This window comes from Petaurus breviceps, unplaced genomic scaffold (assembly GCF_028583685.1).
Source record: "Petaurus breviceps papuanus isolate PSGF00001 unplaced genomic scaffold, PetGlider_PUasm1.0 229, whole genome shotgun sequence".
Lineage (NCBI taxonomy): Eukaryota > Metazoa > Chordata > Mammalia > Diprotodontia > Petauridae > Petaurus > Petaurus breviceps.
Window position 1 is genome coordinate 9,929,139 of NW_027185903.1, and position 27,003 is coordinate 9,956,141.

The 27,003-nt window shown below is 39.7% G+C and overlaps 1 protein-coding gene across 1 annotated transcript in view; it reads right to left on the bottom strand.

Annotated features, from left to right (window-relative positions):
- Positions 1-27,003, bottom strand: part of C9 (complement C9) — a 64,268-nt gene that overhangs the window by 20,465 nt on the left and 16,800 nt on the right. The window contains exons 4-9 of the mRNA XM_069095985.1: positions 26,799-26,943; positions 16,642-16,780; positions 14,881-15,276; positions 10,290-10,530; positions 8,093-8,218; positions 235-410 (exon numbers count right to left, since the gene is read on the bottom strand). Coding sequence (XP_068952086.1) covers positions 235-410; positions 8,093-8,218; positions 10,290-10,530; positions 14,881-15,276; positions 16,642-16,780; positions 26,799-26,943 — 1,223 coding nt within the window. The remainder of the gene's footprint in view (positions 1-234; positions 411-8,092; positions 8,219-10,289; positions 10,531-14,880; positions 15,277-16,641; positions 16,781-26,798; positions 26,944-27,003) is intronic.

Consider the following 27,003-nt stretch of genomic DNA (forward strand, 5'->3'; position numbering starts at 1 on the left):
ACTCTCTTCCTCAAAGGCTTGGGAAGACAATGTTTTTGTAAACCTTTGAGGGTTAGACAAGTGTGAATTATCACAAATTATCTGGAGAGGTATTATAAAAAATGAAATAACCTCTCAAAGTCTCTTCCAGGCTTTAGATTCTGTAATTCTGTGATTTGGGCACCTGAAAATACTCCATACTACTTCATGAAAATATTCATAGGAATACTTGATCAGAAACAATGGCTTCCTTACCTTTTGATTGATGACTACAGGTGCTTTCTCTAAGGAAGAACTCCAGTTGAGGAAATCAGTCACATTTATTGCAGGTTCTCGAAGTAGTTTTTCCTTGAGTTGAGTGGCATATTCTCTAGTTCCTCCATCTATGAGTGAAATAACGTCTTCTATAATGTGCTTACGGTTTTTATTATCTGCAGAGAGGGAGAGTAAAAGTGGCATATTCATTCATAAATTGAACCAATCATTAAACAAGGATTTATGGAATGCCTGTTGGAATCTTGGTCTGCATTACATACCAGGAGTAGGAGATCATTTTTAAAACTTCTTGAAGATGTCAACTCTATGTTAAGTGGCATGGATAACCTAAGTATGATGACAATACAAACCCCATATTATACATGAACACAAAATATGAAAGGAAGACTGTGTGTGTGTGTAGGTATATATCATATAGCTAGCTGGCATAGTATATAGAGCACTGGGCTTGGAATCAGGAACACTCATCTTTGTGAGTTCAAATCAGGCCTCAGATAATTACTAGCTGTATGACCCTGGGCAAGTCACTTAACCCTGCTTGCCTCAGTTTCTTCATCTGTAAAATGAGCTAGAGAAGAAAATGGCAAACTACTCCAATACCACTGCCAAGAAAACTCTAAATGGGATCAAGAAGAGTTGGACCTGACTGAAATAACTAAAGATGTATATGTGTGTATATATGACAAGTGGCTTTCTCCCCTTATTACAGAAACTATAATGCTAATATAACAAATATATTAATACACCTAAGAACTTCCATACAAATAAATACCTCATTTAATGAATTCTTTGGGAAAAAGTTCCTTGATCTAGAGTTAATAATAAAATCTAAATGCTAAAATGACCTCCAAGTCTTCATTAACTATGCAAAACAGAGTTATCTGTTTTGATGGCTGCATGATAAAAACACTTTTATTTTTAAGAAACTTTTTTTTTTCCATTTGTGTAAGTAGTTTACTATCTTCTCTATAGGTTCAGGTGAAAGTGTACACTTTAGGTAGAATAGTGAATTCTTCAAAGTTTGTCTTCTGTCCCAAGCTGCTTTTTTCTAAAGCCTCTTCACTCCCTAGAAATGCATCAAGTTCTTATGATCCAGGTGGCTGATGACAAAGGCTAATGACAACCTCAAGATGGTGCCTCCATGATTCAGAGGTTGGCTAGTGGTCTTTTCTGATAATTGCTTCTTCTCTCACATAGGGAAGAAGCCAACCCAGGGCCAAGACATGGTGAGGTGAGGGATGGTTGCTGTGGCCTATGAGAGGAGGCCCTCCTCCCTCAACACATCATAATGAAATTGTCCCTTGAACACACTATTTATGTAGATCTAAGTAAATCAGGATGGGGCTGAAGGTTGTGGTCCTTAAGGTCATGTCTTCTGCCTCTGGCATCCATTGGAATACCTTTGATGGCCAATGAGAGGGGTATTGTCAGTACAGAAGGAAGTGAATGTTTCTATTGAGCTGGTAACTGTTTCCGGTCATCTAATAATGGTGGGGTGGGTGGGGATATGGAAGACTACCCATTGTGGTATGGTCTCCATCTTATTTGGATCTATATGTACTTCTTTTATTATTATTATTATTTTTTTGGTTTACATCATTCATTTCTACAAGATTTTGAGTTACAAATTTTCTCCCCATCTTTCCTCTACCCACCACTCCAAAACAGCTATCCCACTGAATATCCCCTCCCCCAATCTACTCTCTCCCATATCTTCCCCCATCTCCCCTCTGACTTTCCAGTAGGGCACAGTGGATCTCTATGCCCCAGTGCCTGTATATCTTATTTCCCAGTTACATGTAAAATAATAATAATAATACCATATATACAGCTTTTGAGATTCTTTTTCCATCTGGCAAATGCAGCTTTTTAAGGCATTCTTCTCCTCATTGGCTTTTTGAGCCTTTTCTGCCATTTGAGTTAGTCTGCTTTTTAAGGTGTTATTTTCTTCAGTCAGTTTGTTGACTCATTTTATAATTTTCTTGCATCATTCTCATTTCTCTTCCCAATTTTTCCTCCACTACTCTTATTTGGTTTTCAAAATCCTTCTTAAGCTCCTCTATGGCCTGTAAGCAGCTTATTCTTTTGATGAAAGCTTTTGGTGCAGGAGTTCTGACTTTGCTGTTTTCCTCCTGTTCCATGCCCCAATCCTTTTATCCCCCAAAAAGGAATCCAAAGTCAGACCATTGTGCTTGCCTTGCTTCCCTCATTTGCTCATACTACCATTCAATTACTTGACTTTTGAGGTTTTTGCCACAGTAGAATTCTGTTACCAGAGAGGGGAGCTTTAGTTTTCTCAGCTGCTGGAGCTATTAGTTGGCTGCCCTCTCTGAAGCCTCCACACTCTCTGGCACACTGGTCATGCACCCCAGAACCTCCACCCCAGACAGTGATCCACATCCAAGAGGTTAAAGCAAGAGCAAGTACCCCTCAGACTGGTCAGTTGGTCCCCCTACAATCAGCAGGCCAGGAGCTCTGAAGCAGCCACGTGGCAGTGGCTGGACAGCCGCCATGCCTCAGCCACTTCTCACCCTGGGGGCAAAGGGAAGACTGCACTCCTGAACTCTCAGGTTCCAAAATCCACACTGCACTGATCTCTCACTTTGTCCTTAGCATCTATGGGTTAATAATTCTGGAAACCACCACAGCTACTGGTGATCTGAAGCCCCTCCAGCCAGCAGCTGGTTGTGGTGCCCTGAGGCTAAAACCTCTGGCTCGTGAGGGGCTGGGCTCAGCTCCCAGCATGCTGTGCTGGCCCCTTCCTGATGGCCTGCCGGACTGTCTTCAGTGGAAGGCTAGCTTCTCTGTGTCATTTTGTATATTCTGTAGCTCCAAAGTTTGTTTAGAGTCATTTTATACATGAATTGGAGGAGGTGGGAACAGGAGCCCCGCAGAAGTCTCGTTTCTACTTTGCCATCTTGACTCTGCCTATATGTCCTTCTTAACAGTATATACATCTGTAAGTCACAATTCTAACTTGGCAAATAGTGAGCATTGACATAGGTACTGGAGGATGTCTTGGAAACACAGGCTAGAATCAATAAAATATGTCTCAAAAATAAAATAGCATAATAAACCAAAAATTCAGCTGGCAGGAGGCAGGAGTGGGGGTGAAAGGTTAATGGCACTTTCTTCTAGGCCTTTTTCTTGGAAGTTCTTCCTGGAGATCCCATGCTGGTAAGTTCAGAAAGTCAGGTCTTGCTAGGTTTGAAGTTGGGCTCAGGTGGATACCCTGGGATAAAGCAGCATTGGGCATTTGCAGTCACTACTCTCACATTTTTTGCTGGCTTTCATCGCTGCCTAGGTAACCTTGCTTTCTTCTCCACAGCCTTGATGATGCCTATAACCATCACCTACTTCCCATCCAGGGCAACAAAGAGATCTAAGGGCCAGTATTCAGAGATATTTCCCATACTATGGGCTTGCCTGTTACCATCTGCATGATAATTGTGTTTCCAACTTGAGGAACTTGGGGTTATCTTCTAGTTTTTTTAATTGAAGAGGAGCTGGTTTCCCTTGGCTCAGCAAAGCTGGAGAAAATGTGAACCATGTAGCAGCCCAGAATGGGTGAGGAGCTGATGGCAATAGCATATAGATGGTTCATGATGACCATTTGGAAAATGAAAATATCTACCTCTAAGAGCTAGTCAGTCTTATTGTCCTCAACTATACTGTCCCTCTGGACAGCTTTCACAGGATATTCTTTATATGCCTACATTGGACAATTGTGGGAGGAGATGGGGGTAAGGGGTGGGATTATTGATATAAATTAGAAGTTCTTATTAGAGACCAGCAAAGATGGTGGAGTAGAAAGAAGCAGTATGGCCCAGTTCTTTCCTAAACTCCTCTAACAAAGATTTAAGAAGATCCCTATTGAGTAGTATCCTATCTACCTTTTGTCTTTCTTATAGTCTTATTATTTTGTTTTCCCCTTAACTCATGACCCTGCTTCTAAACAACAACAACAAAAACTTAAACAAAACCAATCAGCAGATTAAACACATTTGACAACATACACCATGTTATGTATCCATGGTCCTCATCTCTCTACTGAGATGAGGAAGGTATATTTCCTTATCAGTTCTCCAGGACTAAGAAAATTTATTATAGCTCTTCAGTGATCATTCATTAGTGTTATTTTTGTCATATATTTTGTTTTCTTGGTTCTGTTTTCTTCACTTTTTTTTTTAAAGCAATCAGGGTTAAGTAACTTGCTCAAGGTTACATGGCCAGTTATTTCTGGGTGTGGTGCTGAGTATCTGAGCCCAAATTCGATCCCCAGGTCATCCCGACACTGGAGCCAGTGCTCTTACTTGCTGAGCCACCTGGCTGCCCCTGTCTCCTTCACTCTTAATAACTTTATACAAATCCTCCTATGGTTTTTTCTAACTTCTCACATTTGTCATTTTTTATGGCATATATTCCTATGGCAATATTTGCTCATATACCATGATTTATTTGGCTATTCCCCATTTGTCAGGGACCTATTTCACTTAAATTTTTTTTTCACTACCATAAAAGATGCTGCTATCTATGACTATCTCATAATATATAGGACATTCTTAGGAGAACACTGTCTAATCGTGGTATTATTGCATCAAAACAGATGAGGAGTGTCTTCTTGAGGATGACTCAACCTTGAGGCTGACAGGATATTGTTTAGCCCTTGCCTGTAACCACCACATATTAAGTCCCAGCCCCTCTGTTCATTTCCCTCCTGACTCATTCTCTGGTCTGTTCTATGTACTACTTACCTTGCCCCTGTTTGGGTAGCCTCCCCCTCCATTTTTCACCTCCTCTTTAGGTGGTTTTTGTTCTTCCCTATTAAAATGTAAGCTTTTAGAGAATGAATCCTTTTTTTTTGTTTTGTTTTCATATCCCTCAGTACTTAGCACAGTGCCTAGTACAAAGTGAATACTTAATAAGTGCTCTATTTGTCTATCTGTTTATTTGTCTAAGGGTATGAACAATTTAGTGGATTTTCTACCTCCTTTTCTTATCCTACATTTCCTAGATAATGTTTCATACCATTTCATACATACAGTATTGGTAATATACTGAAGCCTACTTATTTCCATTGTATGTCTCCCTTTTCCCCTCTTTCTTCCACTCTACTACTGTCTCTATGAAAGAGAAAATTAACTGCCCAAGACCGAGGACCATTTTGTATTTTTCTTTGACTCATGAGTTGTCATGGTCAAAGATTCCATTATATGATGGTAAAATTGCTGGCGATGTTCCTCACTCTTAGGGAGGCCAGTCCTTAAGGGGCAGACACCATTTCTTGCTAGGACAGCACTGAAGGCATTTCAGTTCGGTAGAACCTGCCAGAGCTTGTGCTCCAGTGGCATAGTCTCTGAGAACCTGAGGTTACTCCCATATAGAATTTTGGTGGAGATGTGAATCAAGCTTCTAAAAACTGGTCTATCCAAGCAGAGTTAGATAAAACATTTATTGAGCCCTTACTATGTGCCAAGCACCTGGGAAAATGATGAGTGCTAGGGGGTGGTGGTGGTGGTGGTGGTAGTGGTACAAAAATGACAGAGCAATACAGTCCCTGTCCTCAAGAGACTTACATTCTAATGGAGGAGTGCAACATGAAAGAGAAGCTAGCAGGTAGGGAGAAACATACAAGTGGCGGCATTTACGGCTGGTGGTGGGAAGGCAGTGTGAGGCCTGGTTCTAGGCAATATAAGGTTAAAGCTTACCTGTCAGAACCTATGTTATTCCATTGGTGGAGTCCAAAGTTCTTGGAATTGGGGGAGGAAAGATCAAGATGGGGGTGGCATGGCTTGTAAATTGTGACTGGGAAGTGTCCAAAGAAACTGATTAACTCTACCATGGCTCCTTATCCCCAATTGAATAACTGACCTCAGTGCTTAAAATTTTAGCTTAAAAGAAGGAATTGAAAAATATCCCTGGGCTCTACACTATTTAAAAAATGACTCTTTCCTATGAAGAAGTAGTGACCCAGAATACAGCTGGCCTTGACAGGCAAGATACCATGAAAGCCTACTGGAGGGACTCGACAGGGAATGCAAGGTCATAAATAGCTCATTTTGGACCAGAAACTCTAGGAAGTCCTTCATCTAATGGGTAAAAGTACAGGTTCACTGTACTATCTTAAACAGGTCAGCAAAGCAGCTCATTCTATTCCTCTTGGACTAATCATTTCCTTTCCGACCCAGCCTCAAAAACTCCCTGAAGTATAGCCAGTTCATAGGATCACAGATTTAAAGATAGAAGAAACCTTCAAGGTTCCTCTCACTTTGAAACTGAGGAAACTGAGGCCCAAAGAGTTTAAGTGACTTGTCCAAGGTAAGTATCAAAGGCAGTATCATGGCCAGAATTTCACCTGAGATCCTCTGATTCCAAAGCTCCTATTCTTTCTACTGCTCTTCCCTTCTTCCACTCTCTGGTTCAAATGTTAATGAAGTCCTATTTTCTGGTTCTCCTATTCTAGAGGCTTCAGAAAAAGGACCCATTGCATGGCAAGGAGCTCTATTATAGTGTGAACTTGCACCTTGTAAGGGAGATACAGGGAAGGTGGGAAATCATTACTTTGATTCTCAATAGAATGAGTAAAGACTTTTGGGCACATGTGGGAGCGGTGCCAACGTGTGGCCATAGTTAAGGATGACTAACAGGGCCAAAGACAAAGAGAGCCTGCCTAGGGAGAGAGGATAATAGTTCATGCCATTCCAGAGCCATTAAAGTATTTACCCTAGTGACTACAATTCCAAAGAGCAAAGGGAGATGTCTGAAGTGGAGACTGGAACTATGGTCAAGCCAGCTTCTCTCTCTGCTCATATAGCTAGAAAGCAAACTGCTAAAATATCTTCCCCATCAGGCTGGAAATCCCCACTTTATTCGCTCCTTTGGATTAAAGTATTTAAAGGTACCATTAGAATGAAATGCTATTTGAATGGGGTGACACAAGAAATCATTACAAATCATTAACATCTCATCTCAAATTAGTCATCAGATAACTTGGAACAGCATGGTACTGAAAGAATTGGACTTGGGATGGGTACATTTGGACATGGGATTGGATATGAAAAAGATTAGAAGAAAAGTCTTTGGGCATGTAGGGCTTGGGAAAAGTAAATTTGGATTTAGGGTATGGGATCAAAAATCAACAAGCAGTCAAATTAACAAGTATTTATTAAGTGCTTATTGTACGCCAGGCACCTTGATAAAAATTCTGAGGATAAAAAACAAGAACAGTTCCTGCCATCAGGAAGCTTATGTGGGTAGGGGAGAAAGTACTGATACCCTAAAACTAGCCAGAGTGGTGGGAGGGGAACTTAGAAAAAGGAAGGGAGCAAATTGGAACAAAACTGGGACTTTACTATGTGACCCTAAGCACTTGAACCAATCTACAATACATAGAAAGCTAAGCCTGGAGTCAGGAAGATCTGAGTTCAAATCTTACCTCAGGTCCTTACTAGCTGTGTAATCCTGTGCAAGTCACTTAACTTCTACCTCAGTTTCCCCATCTGTAAAATGGAGACAATAGTATACCAACTTCCCAGGGTTTTTGTGAGGATCAAATGAGATGCTCTTTTAAAACATAACAGTGCCTGACACAGAGTAGATAATAAATGCTTGCTTCCTTGCTTCTGCTCCGTTACCGATTTCCTGTCAGATCCTATACAAAGTATTTTACTTTTAGGTGGTTCTGTTCTGCTGTAAGTCAAAAGAGAGACAAGCTTGACCCAGCTCCAAATGCCTGGAAATGCTGTGAGAGAGGAAAAGGTAGCAGGAGGTTCTTATTCTTGGAGAAAGGAGGGAGATAAACGGGAACACACAGAGGCCTGAATAGAGCCACACTTACCTACACTCCTTGAATTTACCGCTGAACAGTCAGAATGTTTTATGTTGGTTTGGAAATCAATTATACTTTGGTATGAAATATCAAAATCGAACCCAAGGCATCTCCGCACATCATGTATTTCAAGTCCTACAAAAGGAATTCATTTGAAGATTCCTGGAGGATTTATACATTAAATCAAATTAAAATAAACCCCAGCTTTGTTACTTGGGAAGGGAAAAAAAAAGGTTTGTTTTCTTTCTGGGGAGTCATGGCTGCCTACAAAGGCATCGTGGCTATTTTTCTACACATTCTCTTATTAGTATCACTTAGTGGTATCCCACGGAATTCTACTGCTTGCCAACTCAGTGGTGAACAGCACACCTTGTTTTGCCATTTTTAGGCAGAGGAAGCATTGGATTGGGTGTGAGGAAAGAGTGGTAGAGGGAGGCTGTCCTGGACCATGGGCATAGGAGCATGGGCACAAAATACACTTCTTAACTTCATACAGAGGGCAGTGCAGGAGAGAGGCAGCATGGGGGCTTACAGCACTGGACCCAGAGCCAGGAATATTGGTTGGCATTAAATTCTGAATCAGACACTAGCTGTGTGATCCTGGGCAAGTCACTTAACCTCAGCTTCCTTATCTATAAGATGAAGGGGTTGATTTCAATGATCTCTAAGGTCTAAATTTCATAAGAAAAACCATATGAATCATAACATCATAGGAAATCCTATGACCCCATTTCTTCTAGGTCATTTAGATCTTATTTTCACATGAGGAAACTAAGGAATAGAAAGGAAAAATGGCATTTTAAATGACAAGTCCCCCAGGTATCTCAAACTCAATGTATCCAAGAAAGAACTAACGATCTTTCTTCCCAGGTCCACCCCCTTCCAAACTTTCTTATTTTGGGGGAAGGTGCCTCCATTCTTCCAGTCACCTAGGTTCAATATCTTGGTGTCATCGTGGTCTCCTTGCTCTCCCACACCCTGTATAGCTAGTCAGTGGCCACATCTTCCCAATTCTACCTCTGTAATACCCTTTGCATCTGGCTTCTTTCCCACCACTCCTTTTTAGGCCTTTATCATGACACATTTGGATTATTGCAATAGCTTCTTAGTTATTTTCCTTGAATTATCTATCCCCACTGTAATCAATCCATTCTTCATCAGGCTGCTAAAGTGTTTGCCTAAAGTGTGTTTCTGGCCACGTCACTTCACCCCTACCCCAAACTAGATATGCTACTATGCTACCCTATTCCTTTTGTATTGTAAATTCATCTCTTTGCCTTTTAAAGCTCTCCACAGACTACCTTTCCTGTCTTATTATACATCACTCTCCTTCCTGAATTTGACATTATCTGCTTATCCCTGTGCCTATTGCATTCCCCCTTTCCCCATAGAATGTAAGCTCTGAGAGGGCAGAAACTGGTTTGGTTTTGAGTTTGTATCTTGCTTGGCACTCCACCTTACACATAGGAGGCACTTAAAAATGTTTGTTGACTTGAACTGAATTGGACAAAATTCAAAGTCTGACAGGTCATTCTGTCAGTAAGCATTTATTAAGTACCTACTATGTACTAAGCATGGGAATACAAGGAAAAGCAAAGGATAGTCCTTGTCCTCAAGGAACTCACAATCCAAGGAGGGAGAAAAGAAGAAAACAAATTATACAAACAAACCATTTGTAGGATATATTGGAAATAATTAATAGAGGGAAGGAATTAGAATCAAGAGTGATTGGGAAAAGTTTTCTGTAGAAGATGGGGTTTTAGCTGGGACTTGAAAAAACCAGGGAAGCCAGGAGGATGCAATCGAACCAGTCTGTTGCTTAATAAAATAGACTTAAGAAAACCATAGATTCTGTAAAATTTCTTTCATCTTTCTAATTGCTCTTCTCTGTGAACAGTACTGTTATCTACTAGATGTTAAACCTCAGTTACATATGCTCTGCAGGATTTTCCCAAGGCTTTGCTGGGAGGTCCATGACCAAATTGAAAATTTTCTGGGAGAGAGTCTTTTCTCCATTTGATGGACAAAGTTGCAGAGCAGAGTGGGCAGACACATTTCTCCTCTTTCAGAAAATCAAGGCATTAGAACTTTTTCTGCTGGAAACTCTACCCTGTGCATTTGGGGGTGGGGGATAGGAGGATGTGCCAAGGAAAATGGTTATGGCACCTGATCTAAAGAGCCAGCCGAGCACCAATATTATGCCTACCTCTCTCCTTCATTTCTTCTTTGTCCAACACATATATCAATTCATATTTTCCTCCTATATTCCCAGAGCTACTGTAATGAGTGCCATACGTTTCCAAAAAACCAAAATATTCTCCCTTTTCATAGCTGGTAGGCAAAGCTTTTAAGTCATCCAAGAAAGTACTTTTCAACATAAAATCTCGACTTCGCATATGGAATCTTCCAAGCTGAACTTCCCCTCTCACATGCAAAAAGATTTTTGCCTGCATTATAAAATGGGCAAAGAGAAGAAACGTGAAGTTAATTGCCATCATTTTCAAGACAAGTAATTAAAATCTAAGCACATTTTCATGAATACTCCATTCATAGAATTTTAAAGTTAAAAGGCACCTTACTGACAATTTGGCACAGTTAAGAAAACAAGATCTAGAGAGACTAAATATCACCTACCTTTAAGTAGGTTGTAAGTTGTTACCGTGTTTCCCCAATAATAAGACACTGTCTTATTAATTTTTTGGACAGAAAAACACCAGAGGGCTTATTTTCAGGGGAGGGCTTATTTTAATGAACATTGACAGCAATTTTAATAAACAGGTAAATGTGAACAAAAAAATGTACCTTTATTCAATAAGCAAATCACTGGGGAAGAACAGGATGACGCCCTCACTGCTGCAGCTCTGATTGGATGCAGCTTGGAGCGCGGCGTGTGTTTCACCCCGGGGGGGGGAACGGTGCATACAGAGGGTACCGTAATGTAGCGTGTAGCGCAGGGGATCACCTGCACTACAGTAGCAATCTCAACAGGGCTTATTTTGGGGGGAGGGCTTATTTTAGAGGAATCTTACACAGTAAGGGGAGGGCTTATTTTCGGGATAGGTCTTATTATCAGGGAAACACGGGTAAGTAGTTGAGAGGTTAAGTGGTCAACATTTCAGTTGATAAAGTGCTTTCCTCAGAGTAACCACATGAGGTGATAATTCATTTGATAATTATTAAAGCCATCAGTCATCCTGATTTACATCTAGCCACTGAACCCAGGTGGACCCAGGAGGAGAAAGTGAGGATGGTGACCTTGCACAACACTCCCTCACTTAAATCCAATTCACTAGCAAGTCATGGCACCATTTTCCTGATGTCATGGTCTACTTTGAGAACAAAGGACAAGTAACAATATTAAAGCCATCTTACAGATGAGCTAAACAAGGTTTGGTGAAGCTCTGGAGCTGGCAGGGACCATACAAGGAGAAGGATTTTCAGTAAAAAATAAACCAAAATAGGCATCATTGGTGAGCACTGAGTCAATATTATAGAGAGTGTTCCAAAGAGGCATTGCTGTGGATAGAAGTGAGAATCCTTTGGCTCAGAATTGATGTTTAGAGACTGATAAAAGGTTTAGTGACTTGGGTGGAACTATCACTGAAACCTAGACCATCCATTCCAAGCTTGGTTCTCTTTCCATTCCATCATGCTACCAACTTGAGTGATTTGTTCAAAACTTCAGGCTAGCCACAAAGGCAGCTCTAGGACTCAGGTCTTGGGTATCATTTCATTGATTCTTCCCTTAGATCAAGTCAACTTTTAATTTTGAGGAGAAGGGAGAGGAAAGAGCAGGAGACAGAGAGCCATCAGGTATTTTTCAGGCTTTTTACACATTGTTCTTTTTCATGCACTCCAGATTGGTTTTATTGTTTTTATTTACTCAGAATGTTCCAACCTTCATTTCTGTGCCTTCAAACTGGGCACCTCCTATGCCTTGAGGGCCCTCTCCTCTCACCTCTATAACCCAGATTCTGTGGCTTCATTCAGAGCTCACTTTAAATACCAAGTCCTACCTGAGGTCTTTCCTGATACTCCCAGTTATTGGTGCCTCCCCCACATCTGAAATTTCCTTGTAGGTGGTATCTGGCATATATCTTGTATATACTTATTTGTGTACATGTTTTCTTCTGTGACTGACTGTAAGGTCTCTGAATGTAGGGACCATTTCCCTTAATCCTTCCATCCCTAATATTTGGTATAGTGCTTGGCACATAGTAGAATCTTAAATGCTTGTTGATTGATGGATTTCTAAAAACAATGAAGCAACTTACTCAAGTTCAGGCAGTTAGCTAGGGACCTTGAGTTTTAATTTTAGGGAGAAAACAAGAGGGAAAGAAGGAAGAAGCAGAGAGAAAAGATAGTAAAAAGAGAGAAGAGGGAAAGGAAAGAGAGAGGGAAAGGAAGTAAGGAGAGAAGAAGTAGGTAGTTAGAAAGGGGAGAGTAAGAGGGGAGAGGAGGTTAAGAAAGGAGGGAGAAGGAGAGAAAGGAGAAAGAGGAAGGAGAGGAAAGAATGAAAAGAGGGAAAGGAAGGAGGGAAAGGACAGAGAAAAAGGAGGGAAAGAGAAAGGAAGGAGAAGAGAGAATGGAAGGAGGAAGAAGAAGGAGGGAAAAGAGAGAAAGGAAGGGGGAAGGGAAGGTAGAAGTAGGATTATTCTAGAACATATATGTAAAAGCACAAGCTAACAACTCCACAGTGAAAAATTCCTGCCTTGACAATTGTCAAAGCAGAAATTTGGTGACAGTGACAGAGGCCTGTAAAATCCAAACGCCTTCCCTTTTGTCTAAGCACAAGTTGGACCTGTTCATGGCCTCTCAAAGATTTTCTGACCACAAATGGAGTTAGCACATGTTATCTACAGAGATCTTTGACTGTTGGACTCTGGACATAGAGTTACAGGCAGCTGGTCAGCCACTCATGACTTCCGAGCCTACAAGGGGACAGAACTACCTGAAGTGAATGAGTGGCCTAGTTCCAAAAATGTTTCAAGGAAGAAGAATTCATGCTGTGCACAGAGTGAGTCATGTGAAGCTAAAACTGCATTCTGCTGATTCCAATTCAGAATTGAGGCTCAAAGATACACAAAATATATTCTAATCCCCAGACCAGATTGCAAAGCATGAGTAATGAACTGGGTTTTTATGAAGGGTTCTCCCAAGTGTCCATGTGTGAATTTTTCTTAAGAATTAAATTAGGAGATTTCAAATTTGACTAGTTAGTGATGCAGATTTGTCAGTAGGGATTTTCTGCTGGCATCTGAGGTACTGATTGTTTTTGACCTAAGGGTTATAATTACGTTAGTATTGGTATTAAGATAGTATATGGCAATTAGGGAAGGTCTCAGGTCAAGAGAAGCTCTTGGAGAAAGATTTGATATTTATTTCAAAGTGGTTAGGTCCACTTTTATCTTAAAAACTCAGCGCACAGACAGAGAAACACAAAGAAGAAATATACATACACATACACCAGATTCTTTTAAGGCATATGTTGGACTAAGTGGCTGAAATCTTTAACAATTCTAAAACTTCTGTCAAATAGGAAGTATGAAATATGATGAAGTAATAAGATTGGTTTATGAAATGAGTCTCATTGCCTTATGGTCATAATTAGTATCAAGTGAATATTCTTTCTCCTTTCTAATGGATTACAGTGAATCATGAGTAACTCTACATTTTTTTTTTTGAGGGGGGAAGGCAAGGCAGTTGGGGTTAAGAAACTTGCCCAAGATCACACAGCTAGTAAATGTGTCAAGTGTCTAAGGTTGCATTTGAACTCAGGTCCTCCTGACTCCAGGGCTGGTGCTCTATTCACCGTGCCACCTTGCTGCCCCAGTAATTGTACATCTTTACACATTTTTATAAATATGCTATTTCTATTGGTTTGCAAAGTATCACATAAACAATTCTGCTGTCAGAATAGTTTATGATCATACTCCCTGATCAATATACCTGAATCCTGAAAGTAATTTACTTAAGGTTAACTTCTGTCAATTGCAAAATCAGGGTTTGAGCCTTTTAGCGCTCCACAAACATCAGTTCTGAGACAAAGAAGACTGCTCCCTTGCTCACAAGTGGGGAATAATCTCTCTTTGGAGCATTCTGGCTACAATGCTTACTCGTTATTCACCAGTGATGTGTATTTCAGTTTAATGTTTCTCAAACATCCTTCTCTGGCTCTTGTCAGCTCCAAATGCTAAAAATCACTGGGATGGTTCTAGGTGATGCAATGAATAGAATATTGAACTCAAAGTCAGGAAGTTCTGAGTTCAAATTTAGCCTCAGACTCTTACTAGTTGTATAACCCTTAACAGGAGTAGTTAGGTGGCATGGTAGATAGAGTGCCAGGTCTGGAGTCAGGAATACCGGAGTTCAAATCCAGCCTCAGTTACTTATTAGCTGTGTGACCCTGGGCAAGTCACTTAACCCTGTTTGACTCAGTTTCCTCATCTGTAAAATCATCTGGGGAAGGAAATGAAAAATCATTCCAGTATATTTGCCAAGAAACCCCCAAATAGGGTTACAGAGTTAGATATAACTGAAATGATTCAATAACAACAACAACAATAAAACCCTCAACAAGTCACTAAACCTTTGCCTCAGTTTCCTCATATGTAAAATGGGAAAAATAATAGCACTTACCTCCCAGGGTTGTTGTGAGGACAATAAGATACTATTTGCAAATTGCTTTGCAAAATGTAAAGTGCTATGTAAATGTCATAATGCTAATAATTATTATTACTATTATTATAATTGGTTTAAAAAAAACATTCCATAATTGTGTTCTTTCTTCATCCTACCTTGTTTGAAGAGTAGAACTTGATAAGGTGGAGACTTTCATTTTTTGAATATCTAAATCGAAATGCTAGACCAGCTTCTTTTTCAGGTTGTCCACCTCCAGGGGCTCTAAGCCTGGGTTCTTCTTCCCCACGGGATCCATCTCCAGGTGATTCTTCCTCAGGCGCTTGATCTTCAAGCATTTTGGCTCCTGGAGCTCTGGCTTCCTCTTCCCCAAATTTTGGAGTATTAGAATCAAATGATTCCACAAAATCGAGTAACTTCAAAGGGCCTTCAGTAGATGTGAGTTTTAGAGATAGGTCAAGGCCAAAAGTTGTTCTCCTTTCTCTGAATACCTCTGCTATTTGAAGTATATGTTCTTCATAGGTCTCTGTTCTGAATCTTTTTTCTGCTTTGGTCTAAAAGAAAGAAAAACAACCAGTTATTTTGAAGTAAAAAGAAAAAAGTAATTAGATGATGTTTTATTTGCTAATTTAACATTTATTAGGTATCTACAGAGAGCTTACTAAAATTAAAATGGAATCTCTCTCTATGGATCCTTTAAAAAGAAGAAAAGATATTCTCTCTCAGACTTAGCTTTGTAAGACAGACCAGACTGAAGTCAGAAAAATGGACTACATGACCTTTCTCAGTCTATTACAGATCTGAGATTCTATCTCTTTTTTTTATAAGGTATGATCAAATCAAAACAACTTTTTTCTCCTGTTAATCAGCATGGAACAGAAGGTACACTAAGCTTTCTAGGTTATTTTTTCCCTCTCTTTCTGCTTCACTATCCTTTCTTTCTTCTTTCCCTCATCCTTTTCCATTCCAAGGTGACATAAGGTATAAGAAAAATGTTGAGTTTTGTACAAGCATATGCTAATGGAAATCCTGTTGTCATAAGGGGCCACCAACCATAACTAATTTGATGTTCCATTTTGCACTTCCAAGTTTTCATTTAAATGGTCTCTCTTATCTCTCCTGAACTTTCTCCCTTCTATCTCCACTGTTATTACAGTTTTCTTAAAGAACTTAATCCAGGTAGCAGGTATAAACCCCAGAGGGAATCTAGGAAAGCAATAACCATTTCCTAATCCTTATCTGGGGCATAGTTCTAGAGAAGTTATGCAAATCTCTAAAAAAGTCACTAAGATGTAGGATTTCAATGACAGCTTGTTTAGGGTTATTTTCTAGTGAAATAATTTAGGGGCCTCTTTTCCTCATTCTAGGGTCTCTAGTAAATGAAACTGGCATTTTGACAGAACACGGATAGGGCTGTATTAGTCATTTCTGGGAAATGAGTGAATATTGAAGTACATTCACAAGATGAGTTAGAAAAAAGGAGAGATAAAGAGGCTGGGTGATGTAGATACAGGTTCACTACTCAAAGCCAAGCAATGAGTACCAGGGTAATCATCATTTAAATCATTACCATTAAATCATTACATCACCTTATAGGCTTTACCTAATTTCTGCCAAAGTCATCATTCTAAGATAGTTGCCAATGTTTGTCCATATGTTTGTTGAATGTGGTCAACTCATCAAAAAGTTATTATTTTGAATTATGGTTCATTTGAAGACTTTTTCTGAGGGATTTAAGTACATGATACCTGCTCTTTGAATGCCCAATAGTTCTTACATTCAACTAATTATTTCTCTTGTCTGCAGAACTTCACCCAATATTTCTCATGAAACTTATCTAATCGAGGTCTTTTTTGATGTTTCAAACTAGACTCTGAGAAGTTACAGGATGATTTGGTAGGATCTGTGGGGAGACTTACATCATAGTTCAAAGTTGCCACATTCCAGGGCCTTCGATAATAGGTCCCAGTATTTCCATCTCGAATTCGATCACATAGACCATGGAAATACTCATTGTCAAAGGGGGTGTCCAAAGGATCCATGCCTAAAATATTGATTCTGTGAACAGAAGAGAAGGCAAATTTCTAAGAGTAACCTTCATCACTACCTCTAAAGAAAATTTCAGTAGTCTGTCATCACCATCACCACCTGATGGCCTATTCAGGAAGAAAATAATTCAGGGGTCTCTTTTCCTTATTCTAAGGTCTCTAGTAGTGAAATTGGCTCAAAGAAACCCCTAAAGTCTTTGAGAATAAAATTATGCCTTCAGTGAGCAATGACAAAAACATACTAAAGCAAAGCACTGTGAGAATTGGGCTCTGATTCCTAGCTTCTCTGCTCTAATTCGAATCTAACCTCTTCTAGAAAGCAACTTAAGCTGTGAGACTGGAATGCCAACTCTGTAAATTATTTGCAAACAGTGCATCCCAGGGGCACAATCTAACATGTTTGTGTGTTAGGTTGCATCTATGAATCAGCTCTGGTGCTTCTTCCTTCCTCTCTGTGCTTTCTTTAAACATGAACCTTCTCCTCCAGCTGTCTCATTGCACGTCAAGGACCTCAGTTTTGTTTCCCGGACTGTATTAGACATAGTGTACTTTCCAGCATTCCAACAGGAACATTGAAATTCCAGCTTGCTGTCAAAAAAGTTCAACTGTTTCCCCTTTCTCCGGCCCCAAATTCCAACTTTTTTGGGACAATTTTCTTTCAGAAAATAGGAATCTTGTTACTGTAGAAAGGTTATGTGCTGATTCATAAGATTAAAGGCTATATACTAGGTATAAACTTATTATTTGGTATTCTGAACAAAACTATTTCTTTGTAAAAAGTGTAGAGTGTTAATTTAGAAGAATGCAGTGATTACCATAGTCTTTGGATCATTCATGATAGTGTCTAGGGCTGATTAGTTCACTTGGTTAGGGTGGAGAGTTAGTAAGTTTCCACCCCTACCTCTCCCCCACAATGCCTATCCACTCCAATGAGTTTAACGATCATCTCTATACAGATACATACACATGTATATATGTATATATACATATGTGTGTATATATACACATGTGTGTACATACATATCCAGCCTTAGTTTCCCCCGTGAGCATCAGTCCCATATCACCAATTGCCTCTTAGATATTTAAAACTAGATGCCCCGGAGACATCACAAACTTGACATGTCCAAAACTGAACCCGTCTTTCCCCTCAAACCCTCCCTTCTTCCAAATTTCACAGTTGCCATGAGAGACAACAGTGTTCTTCTAGTCACCCAGGTTTGTAATTTCAGCATCGTCCTTAGCTTCTCACCCTTCCTCACCCTACATATCTAACCAATTTCTAAATCTTACTATTTTGGGTTTCCTTATCTTCCCTTGAATCCTATCCCTTTTCTCCAATCACATAGCTACCACTGTAGTTCAGACTCTCTTGCCTAAATTATTACAACATCTTCCAGACTGACTAGTCTCCCACCTTCAGACTCCTCATCATTTCAGTCTACCTTACACACAACTGCCAAAGTACTTTTCCCTAATAACAGATCTGACCATGACACCTGCCCTCAACTCAATCTACTTCAATGTCTTCCTCTTGCCTCTATAGTATACAAATATTGCCCCCTCTGTTTAATTTGTAAAGCCCTCCATTACCTGTTCCTAGCCTACCCTGCCAGCCTCGATGGATGTCACTCTTTCTCCTGTACTCTTGGATCCAACAAACTGGCCTTTTCTCTGTTCTTCACTCCAGCACTCTCTCCATCTGTCCTGTCTGTGCCTTTCCACAGACGGAGTGCATTCTCTCCTCACTTCCACTGCACAAAGTCCCTTTCTTTAAGATGCAGCTCAAGCCCCATCTTCTACATGCATGAAGCTGTTCCCAATTTTCCCTAAGTGCTAATACCCTTCCTCCCAAACCACCTTGTGCCCACTTTTTCATATATTTAATTTCTCCAAATATTTATTTTGTACATACTTAATATATGTCCTTGTGGTATCCCCCACTAGAATGTAAGTTCCTCGTCAGGAGGCAGTTTCATTTTTTTTTTTTGCATTTATATCACCAGTGGCAATACAGTTTGTCACACAGTAGGTACTTAATAAACATTTATGAACTGATTGATTAGATTGGCATGGAAAATGATAGGGAGCTGTACAGATGCAGGTTGCCCCCTGAGGAATTTATATCACAAAACACATCACTAATCATAAGGACGACTTGGCAGAGGAATGTGGCTAAATTAGGACAAGCCCACTATAATGCTACAAAAACATTAAAAAGCATGTCCTACTGACAGCCAGTTAGCAAAACTATATTCATCTGGACAGCATGTTTCAGGAAAGCTCTGAATCAGCAGAAAGAGCTGAGATTTCCTTTTCTCTCTAACCAACCAGTGGTATGTGTTACATTTTAAGGGAGGCTCAGTTAAGGAGACAGAATTTGTACACATTCAAAAAACTGACCAAGAAGTGAAAATACAGTCTGCTGAAGAAACCCTTTTAATTATAACGATAGCCTTTATGGAGCACTGTAAGGTTTGCAAAGTGTTTGATGAATATTATCCCATTTGAACCTCACAATAACCCTGAGATGTAGGTGTTATATTATACCCAATTTATGTGATGAGGAAACTGAGGCTGAGAGAGGTTAATTGACTTGCCCAAGGTCACAGAACTAGTAAGTATCTGAAGCCAGATTTGAATTTAGGTCTTTCTGACTGAAACCTCAATCCACTGAACCACCCAGCTGCCTTGGAATAAAAACTGTAAGAGATTTAGTATTCAATGAAGGGAAGGAAAAGGGAGAGTATAGGACTTCAGACCCAAAAGGGATCTCTGAGCCCATCTAGTTCAACCCATTGCTTTTTTTTTAAACATGTACAATCATATTCTTTCCACTTAATATTATTTTACTTTTTCCAATTACAAGAACGTTTTCAATATTCGCTTTTATAAGTAGCCTACTATTTTTTTTTTTGGAGAGGGGAAGGTAGGGCAATTGGGGTTAAGTGACTTGCCCAAAGTCACACTGCTAGTAAGTGTTAAGTGTCTGAGGTCAGATTTGAACTCAGGTCCTCCTGACTCCAGGGCTGGTGCTCTATTCACTGTGCCATCTAGCTGCCCTAGCCTACTATTTTTTAAAATAGGGAAGTGACTTTCTATTCAGAGGCTGATTGACTTGCCATGGATCCCACAGGTGACCAGAACTGGGCTTCACAATGGAGTCTTCTGACTCCACATCCACTGCTTTTCCCACTGTATCATAGTACTATATTGACCTTGATAGGTCATTTAAACTCAGTTATTAGTCTCAATTATTTCATTTGCAAAATAGGGACAAGTATACTGTAGCCATCCATGTCGCAGAGTTGTCGTGAGAAGTGCTTTATAAAATATAAAGGTAATAATATACTTCAAGTACAATAATATATGTAAAATGCTTTGCTAATCCTTTGCAAATGCCAGCTATGGTGATGACGATGAAGATGATGATGATGATGGTGGTCATGATGATGATGATGGAGACTAGCACTCCTGAGGAGTTCTAAGGGAACTCCCCGAATGAGCAAACTTCTTTACCAATGCTGACTGGCACTTCCTCTGCAAGTTATAGTTTTAGAGAGTGACCCAGAACACTGAGAGATTAAGTGACTCACCCAGTGTTATACAACCAGAATATGTCAAAAGCAGGACTGGAATGCAGATCTTCCTGGTTTTAAAGTTGGTTTTCTATCCACTATGCCACACTGCCTCTAATATAATTGCCATTATATAAATGGGAATTATTATTCTCATTGAGGGCTCTGCAATAGTCACAAGGGTGGGGAACATGGGACCTCGAAGCCCCGTATGACCCTCTAGGTTCTCAAGTGTGGCCCTTTGACCGAATCCAAACTTCACAGAACCAATTTGCTTAATAAAAGGATTTGTTCAATAAAACTTGGACTCCGTCAAAAGGCCACACCCAAGGACCTGGAAGGTTACATGTGGCCTTGAGGACACAGGATGCCCATCCCTGGTAGAATCATCGATGAAAGGACACTTGAGGCCTAAAGGATGGGTAGAAGATAAAAGAAGAAGAAATGAGAAGGAAAGGCATTTCAAACAAGGGTAGTGGAGTGGTATGAGTAGATATGGAGAAGGGAAGGGATATGGTGTGTCTGGGAGCACAATGAGCAGGAAATGTGGTTGGAGCCACATGAGATCTTGCTGTGAATCTGATCAAAACTCATCAAAGGTGGCATTTGGTTCTACTGCTACACAGCCAACAAGTCTAGTCTGCAGTGAGATAATTTGATCTTCTAGATAACATAAAAATTCCTCACATGTCAGGGAGGAAACCCCTGTGTGTTCTGTATAGTGCTTGATGTGAGCCTATTTTCCCATATGCTTCCCAATTCACCGGTTTACCAGGTGAGCTGGAGGGAAATCTTCCCGGGGCTTGATCCACAGGGGAGATTTTAAGCTTAAAGCACAAGGAAAGCATTCTTTGCATATCATACATAATTTCATCTGGTTTGGATTTGTGTGTTTTCAATGAATACAAGATGGTGTGGGGGGATTACACTAAATGCTTTTGAAAATCTTAGAGGGCCGCAAGGCAAGGGTCTGTCAGAATTGCAACCCAACCCAATCCTCCTGGAATCCTTATTCAAGTGGGAGAGCAATTCACTGGGAGAAAAAGTGTAGAATAATTCCGATGAATGATGGGGACTTTGATCTGTGAAAGAATCTGGTTTTGTGTGACATTTGACAAGATAAGATTTGGAGAGATTGTCCAGATGGCAAAGTGTAGAAATGCAGCTTATTATCATGGTTGCAGAAACTCTTACCATCTTCATTATTGTTGTTATTATTGCTTTATATCTATCAGTGCAGACATTTAGAAGGCACCACACAAGAATGGTAATCAGAATAAAGAAAAGCTTTAATGGCATGGAATAAATTATTATAAATGGAACTGTAAAATGACCCCTTTTGACTTATAATTCCTCTTTAAGTATCAGTTCTTATATATCATGTTTTTCTACTTTATATATCTAATTTAAGTGTCAAGTCCCTGCTTTGGGATCTCATTTTAAAGTAAAATATTATATATCAGTTCTGCTTTGAAGTGGAGGAGGCAACTTCAGGGCTTTTGTTGGGGTGGAGATGGGGGTGGAGTGGAGGTTGAGGCAGTAATGCGATATAATGAAATGGAATTCAGAGATATCAGGTTTATCTCTGACTCTGCAAATGAATGGATGTGGACCTTAGGCAAGTCACAAAGTCTCTCTGTATTTCAGTTTTCTTATCCCTAAAATGGGATAATAATGTATGAATGGATAGATGACAAGCACTTATTAAGTACTTAACATAAACCCAGTATTCAGCTAAATGTGGGGTATACAAATACAAAAGCAAGAAAATTCCTGACCTGTCAGAGCTTACGTTTCAATGAGGGAGACAATATTTATAGGGAGTAGTAGCCAGGGAAGAGAATTATCATCAATGAAAGTCGCAAAAATGGTATCTCAAACAACAGGGCAGTTGAGGGAATGGTAGCAGAATTATAAAATTCAAATGATATAATGGGAATGAAAGGGTCTTAAAAACAATAAATCAATATGTAAATGCAAAATACTTCATTCAATACAATGCTATACAGTCAGTTCTACTATTTATGCATTCCCCAAAAGCATTGAACTATGTTAAATCAAGACAGGGCTTATGGGGAAAATGGGGTTAAGGATACAACCCTCAAATATTTCATCAATGACCCGTTTTTAAAAAGATAAGGGTAGAAGAAAAATGGTGGCACAATCTTATATGTGTAAAATGGTTAAGAAATACACAAATATGGGGTGGCTAGGTGGCACTATGAATAGAGCACCGGCCTTGGAGTCAGGAGGACCTGAGTTCAAATCCGGCCTCAGACACAACACAAAAACTAGCCAGGTGACCTTGGGCAAGTCACTTAACCCCAACTGCCCTCTAAAAAGCAAAAAAAAAAAAAATACACAAATACTGCAATAGATGGTATCAGGTTGCTGCATGGCCTGTATTTTTTGTCTATTTAATAAAACAACAACAATGTAGTGAAAAGGGAGGCAGCATGAACTGGGAATCATGGAGTCTGAGTTTGAATCCAGGCTTATAGTATTTATCTGTAATAATAATTTCAGATAATCTCCCTGACATTCAAGTACTACATCTGTAAATTAAAAAGGTTGGCTCCAATGACATCAGATGTCCTTTACTCTTTGAGATTTGTGATCCTATGATCCAAGGGAGGTAGCTGTGGTGTCGGGGAAAGAGCCAGGAATTTAGCTTATGAAGACCTGGGATAGAGCCCTGGTCCTACTGCTTTCTAGTCATGTAACCTTGAGCAAGTCATATAATTTCTTTGAGAACATTTCCTCATCTGTAAAATGGGGCTAATACTTGCACTGACCATCTCACAAGATTGTTACGAAGATTAAAACACATACTATCTTTGATACTTTGAAAACCAGAAAGCCCTAAAAGTCTAACTGTTATTGTTGTGTCTAGTCATTTCAATCATTGTCCAACTATTCATGACCCTATTTGGTGTTTTGTTGGTAAAGATACTGGAGTGGCTTGCCATTTCCTTCTCCAGCTCATTTTACAGATGTGGAAACTGAGGTAAACAGGGTTAAGTGAGTTGCCCAGGGTCACACAGTGTCTGAGACCAGATTTGAACTCAGGAAGATGAGTCTTTCTGATTCCAGACCCAAAACTGTGCCACCTGGCTGCCCCTTGGTCAAACTACAATGATTCAAGAATCAAATGGCTCTGGTAGTAAGTTTTCAATTTATCTTTCTGAGAACAAGACCACCATGTAACTTCCCCACTATCTCCACCCACACCATGCCACATGCACTCTGGTCTTTCTCCTGCTCCTGAAGGACTTTGGACTCCTTTCCTGTGGTTGCAGAGCTGTGACAGATCAACTTTCACTTTGTTTTGCCTGGAACCAGGCCATCCCAGCTCTTCTGGGCCATCTCTACTCCATGGTGCTACATATGTGTTATCAGCTTTTCCCTCTTTCCTCCTATTTCCTGACTCTAGCTCCCTCCCCAACATGGGCTAGTTTCCCCTAATAGAATGTGAGCTCTTTAATTAAAGGCAGAGACTTTCTTACACATTTGTATTTACATTCCCAGCACTTAGCACAGTGTCTGACACATAGCAAGCACTTAAATTCTTCATGAAAAAATATTTGTTTAGGAAAATGCTAATGGCTATGTGCATTTTCTATTTAGGGCTATTATATAGACAAATCCCACCTAAGATCTTTAATTAGTTGTCTGAAAATATGTTAAGTGAAGCAGCAATACAGGGAGTAATTAGTTCTATCACCAAGCCACCTTGATTGCACCTTCAGGAAACTGGCCAAGTAATGAAATATTTAATAAGGTCATGAGACATCATGGCTGTGGGAGATGTTTAATTATAGTGTATTACCCGTGTTTCCCCGATAATAAGACCTATCCCAAAAATAAGCCCTCCCCTTACTGTGTAAGATTCCTCTAAAATAAGCCCTCCCCCCAAAATAAGTCCTATTGAGATTGCTACTGTAGTGAAGGTGATCCCCTGCGCTACACGCTACATTATGGTACCCTCTGTATACACCGTCCCCCACCCCCCGGGTGAAACACACGCTGCGCTCCGAGCTGCATCCAATCAGAGCTGCAGCAGTGAGGGCGTCATCCTGTTCTTCCCCAGTGATTTGCTTATTGAATAAAGGTACATTTTTTTTGTTCACATTTACCTGTTTATTAAAATTGCTGTCAATGTTCATTAAAATAAGCCCTCCCCTGAAAATAAGCCCTCTGGTGTTTTTCTGTCCAAAAAATTTAATAAGACAGTGTCTTATTATCGGGGAAACACGGTAGTGATACATCTATAAAAACGAGATAGAAAAGGAAATGGCAAACTACTTCATTATCTCTGCTGAGAACACTCCAAATGGGGTCACCAAGAATCACATGAGACTGAACACCAGAAGGAGCATCAGATATTATCTGATCCAACCCCCTTAAGGGCAACTAGGTGGTATAGTGAATAAAGTCCTGGACCAGACCTGAAATCAGGAATGCTCATCTCCATGAGTTCAAATCTGGCCTCAGACTAGCTGTATGACCCTGGGCAAGTCACTTAACCCTGTTTGCCTCAATTTTCTCATCTATAAAATGAGCTAGAGAAGAAAATGGCAAACCACCCCAGTATCTTTGCCAAGAAAATCCCAAATAGGGTCACAAAAAAATCATACAGGAATAAAAAATGACTGAATGGTAATACTACTAAATGATGTTAGGGAGCAAAGTATTTGGGGGATGTGCTTATATATGCATTTAATTAGCTTAGTATAACACTATATATCAACAGAGTTGATTGCTAACCAACTAATATATGAGCTACTCTTCCCAGTAAAAAAATAATAAAAAATAAAGAAATTAATTAATTTTTTAAAAAAACACCATTAATTTATTGGGGAGAAAACTGTCAAACTAACTAGTTTGATAGTCTGACTAGACAAGCCATCAAACTAATTAGTTGACAAGCATCTTCATTTCCTGCACTCTAGACTTATCAGGTGATGAGTGTCCTAAAGAAGAGGGCTGAGAATTAAGGGATATATTTGAGTATAGCCAGCAAGGTATAGCCCCTAGACATAACTTCCTCCTAGAATATTGATCTTTGCACCTTCCTTGTGGTCATCGCTGTCATCATCCCGTTCCCCCACCCCCACTTCCTCAGTAACACCACCATCATGATCCGTACATTATTGTCATCCTACCCACCACCTCTCCACTTACTGTTTGTGTCCTTAGGCAAAACTCTCAATACCGCCCGCCCGGCAATTCTCTAAGACTATGTCACAACAGAATACTTGTTGACCTACATTGATAGAGGAATATTTCCCATACCAATAATTACAGTTCTGTACAAGACAACAACAGCAGAACAAGTCACGTATATTAAGCACTTTGTTTTTGGAGATAGCTAGGTGGTGCAATTAATACATTGCTGGGCTCAGAGTCAGCCAGACTTCATGTTGAATCCTGTCTCAGACATTTACTAGTTATATGACCCCAAGCAAGTCACTTAGTCTCTGTGAGGCTCAGTTTCCTCATCTGTAAACTGAGAATAATAATAGCAACTACTCACAGGGTTGTTGTGAAAATCAAATGAGTTAACATATGCAAAGTGCTTTACAAACTTTAAAATCCTACATAAATAGTAGCTATTGTTATTGTTATTATTATTATTATTATAACTCTTCACGATAACCTTGTGAAGTAGATTGTGCAGGTATTATTATTCTTATTTTATAGATGAGGAAACTGTGCCTTAGAGAGACTTGCCCAGGGCCGCACAACTAGTAAATATTGTATTTAGTTAGCTTAGTATAACACTATATAATCCAGAGTTGATTACTAACCACATATATATATATATATATATATAAAAGCTACTTTTCCCAGTTAAAAAATAATAATAGTTAATTAAATTTAAAAAAACCTCAACACCAAATCATTAATTCCTTGGAGAGAAGACTGTCAAGTTAACTAGTTTGATAGTCTAACTAGACAAGCTATCAAACTAACTAGTTGAGAAGCATCTTCATTTGCTGCACTCTAGACTTATTGGTTAATTAGGGTCCTAAAGAAGAGGGCTGGGAATTAGGGGATATAGTAAATCCAACTAAATACTGTGACAGTATAGTAAATCAAACTAAAATCTAGTAAATCAAACTAGGGTTGAAATTTGAACTTTGGTTCTTTGTGTCTCCATTCAGTGAAAAAGGATAGATTCTTCCTGGGGCCCTAAGTGGCCAGTGGACTGGGACTTGAGCCAAGCTGTTTTAAGCACAAGGGATTTAACTTCTGCATGGGCCACCAAGGGCTGAGGATGCGTGGCACTTTGTTTTTATCCTGGAGGATTCCATCATATCACCTCGGTGACCTGGCACTGGTAATGATGGTTTGTTTTCTCTATAGTATGACTTGTTTTTTCCCTAGAGATAGTGTTCACCTAACCAGGGAATATTTATTTCTTCTGTGGATACTTAAGTGGATACTGACCCATATCCAGCTGTACGGCCAAGCTCAGACAATTCTGTCTCTCTACGGCAGGGAGAACGTGGGTCATTTTCACAATTGTCTTCATCAGAAAAGTCTCCACAGTCATTGTCTTCATTACACAGAAGCCGCTTTTTAATGCATCGACCTGAATCAGAAACAATAATGACTGAATATGGCAAGGGATAACTTATATTGCCCAAAGTGG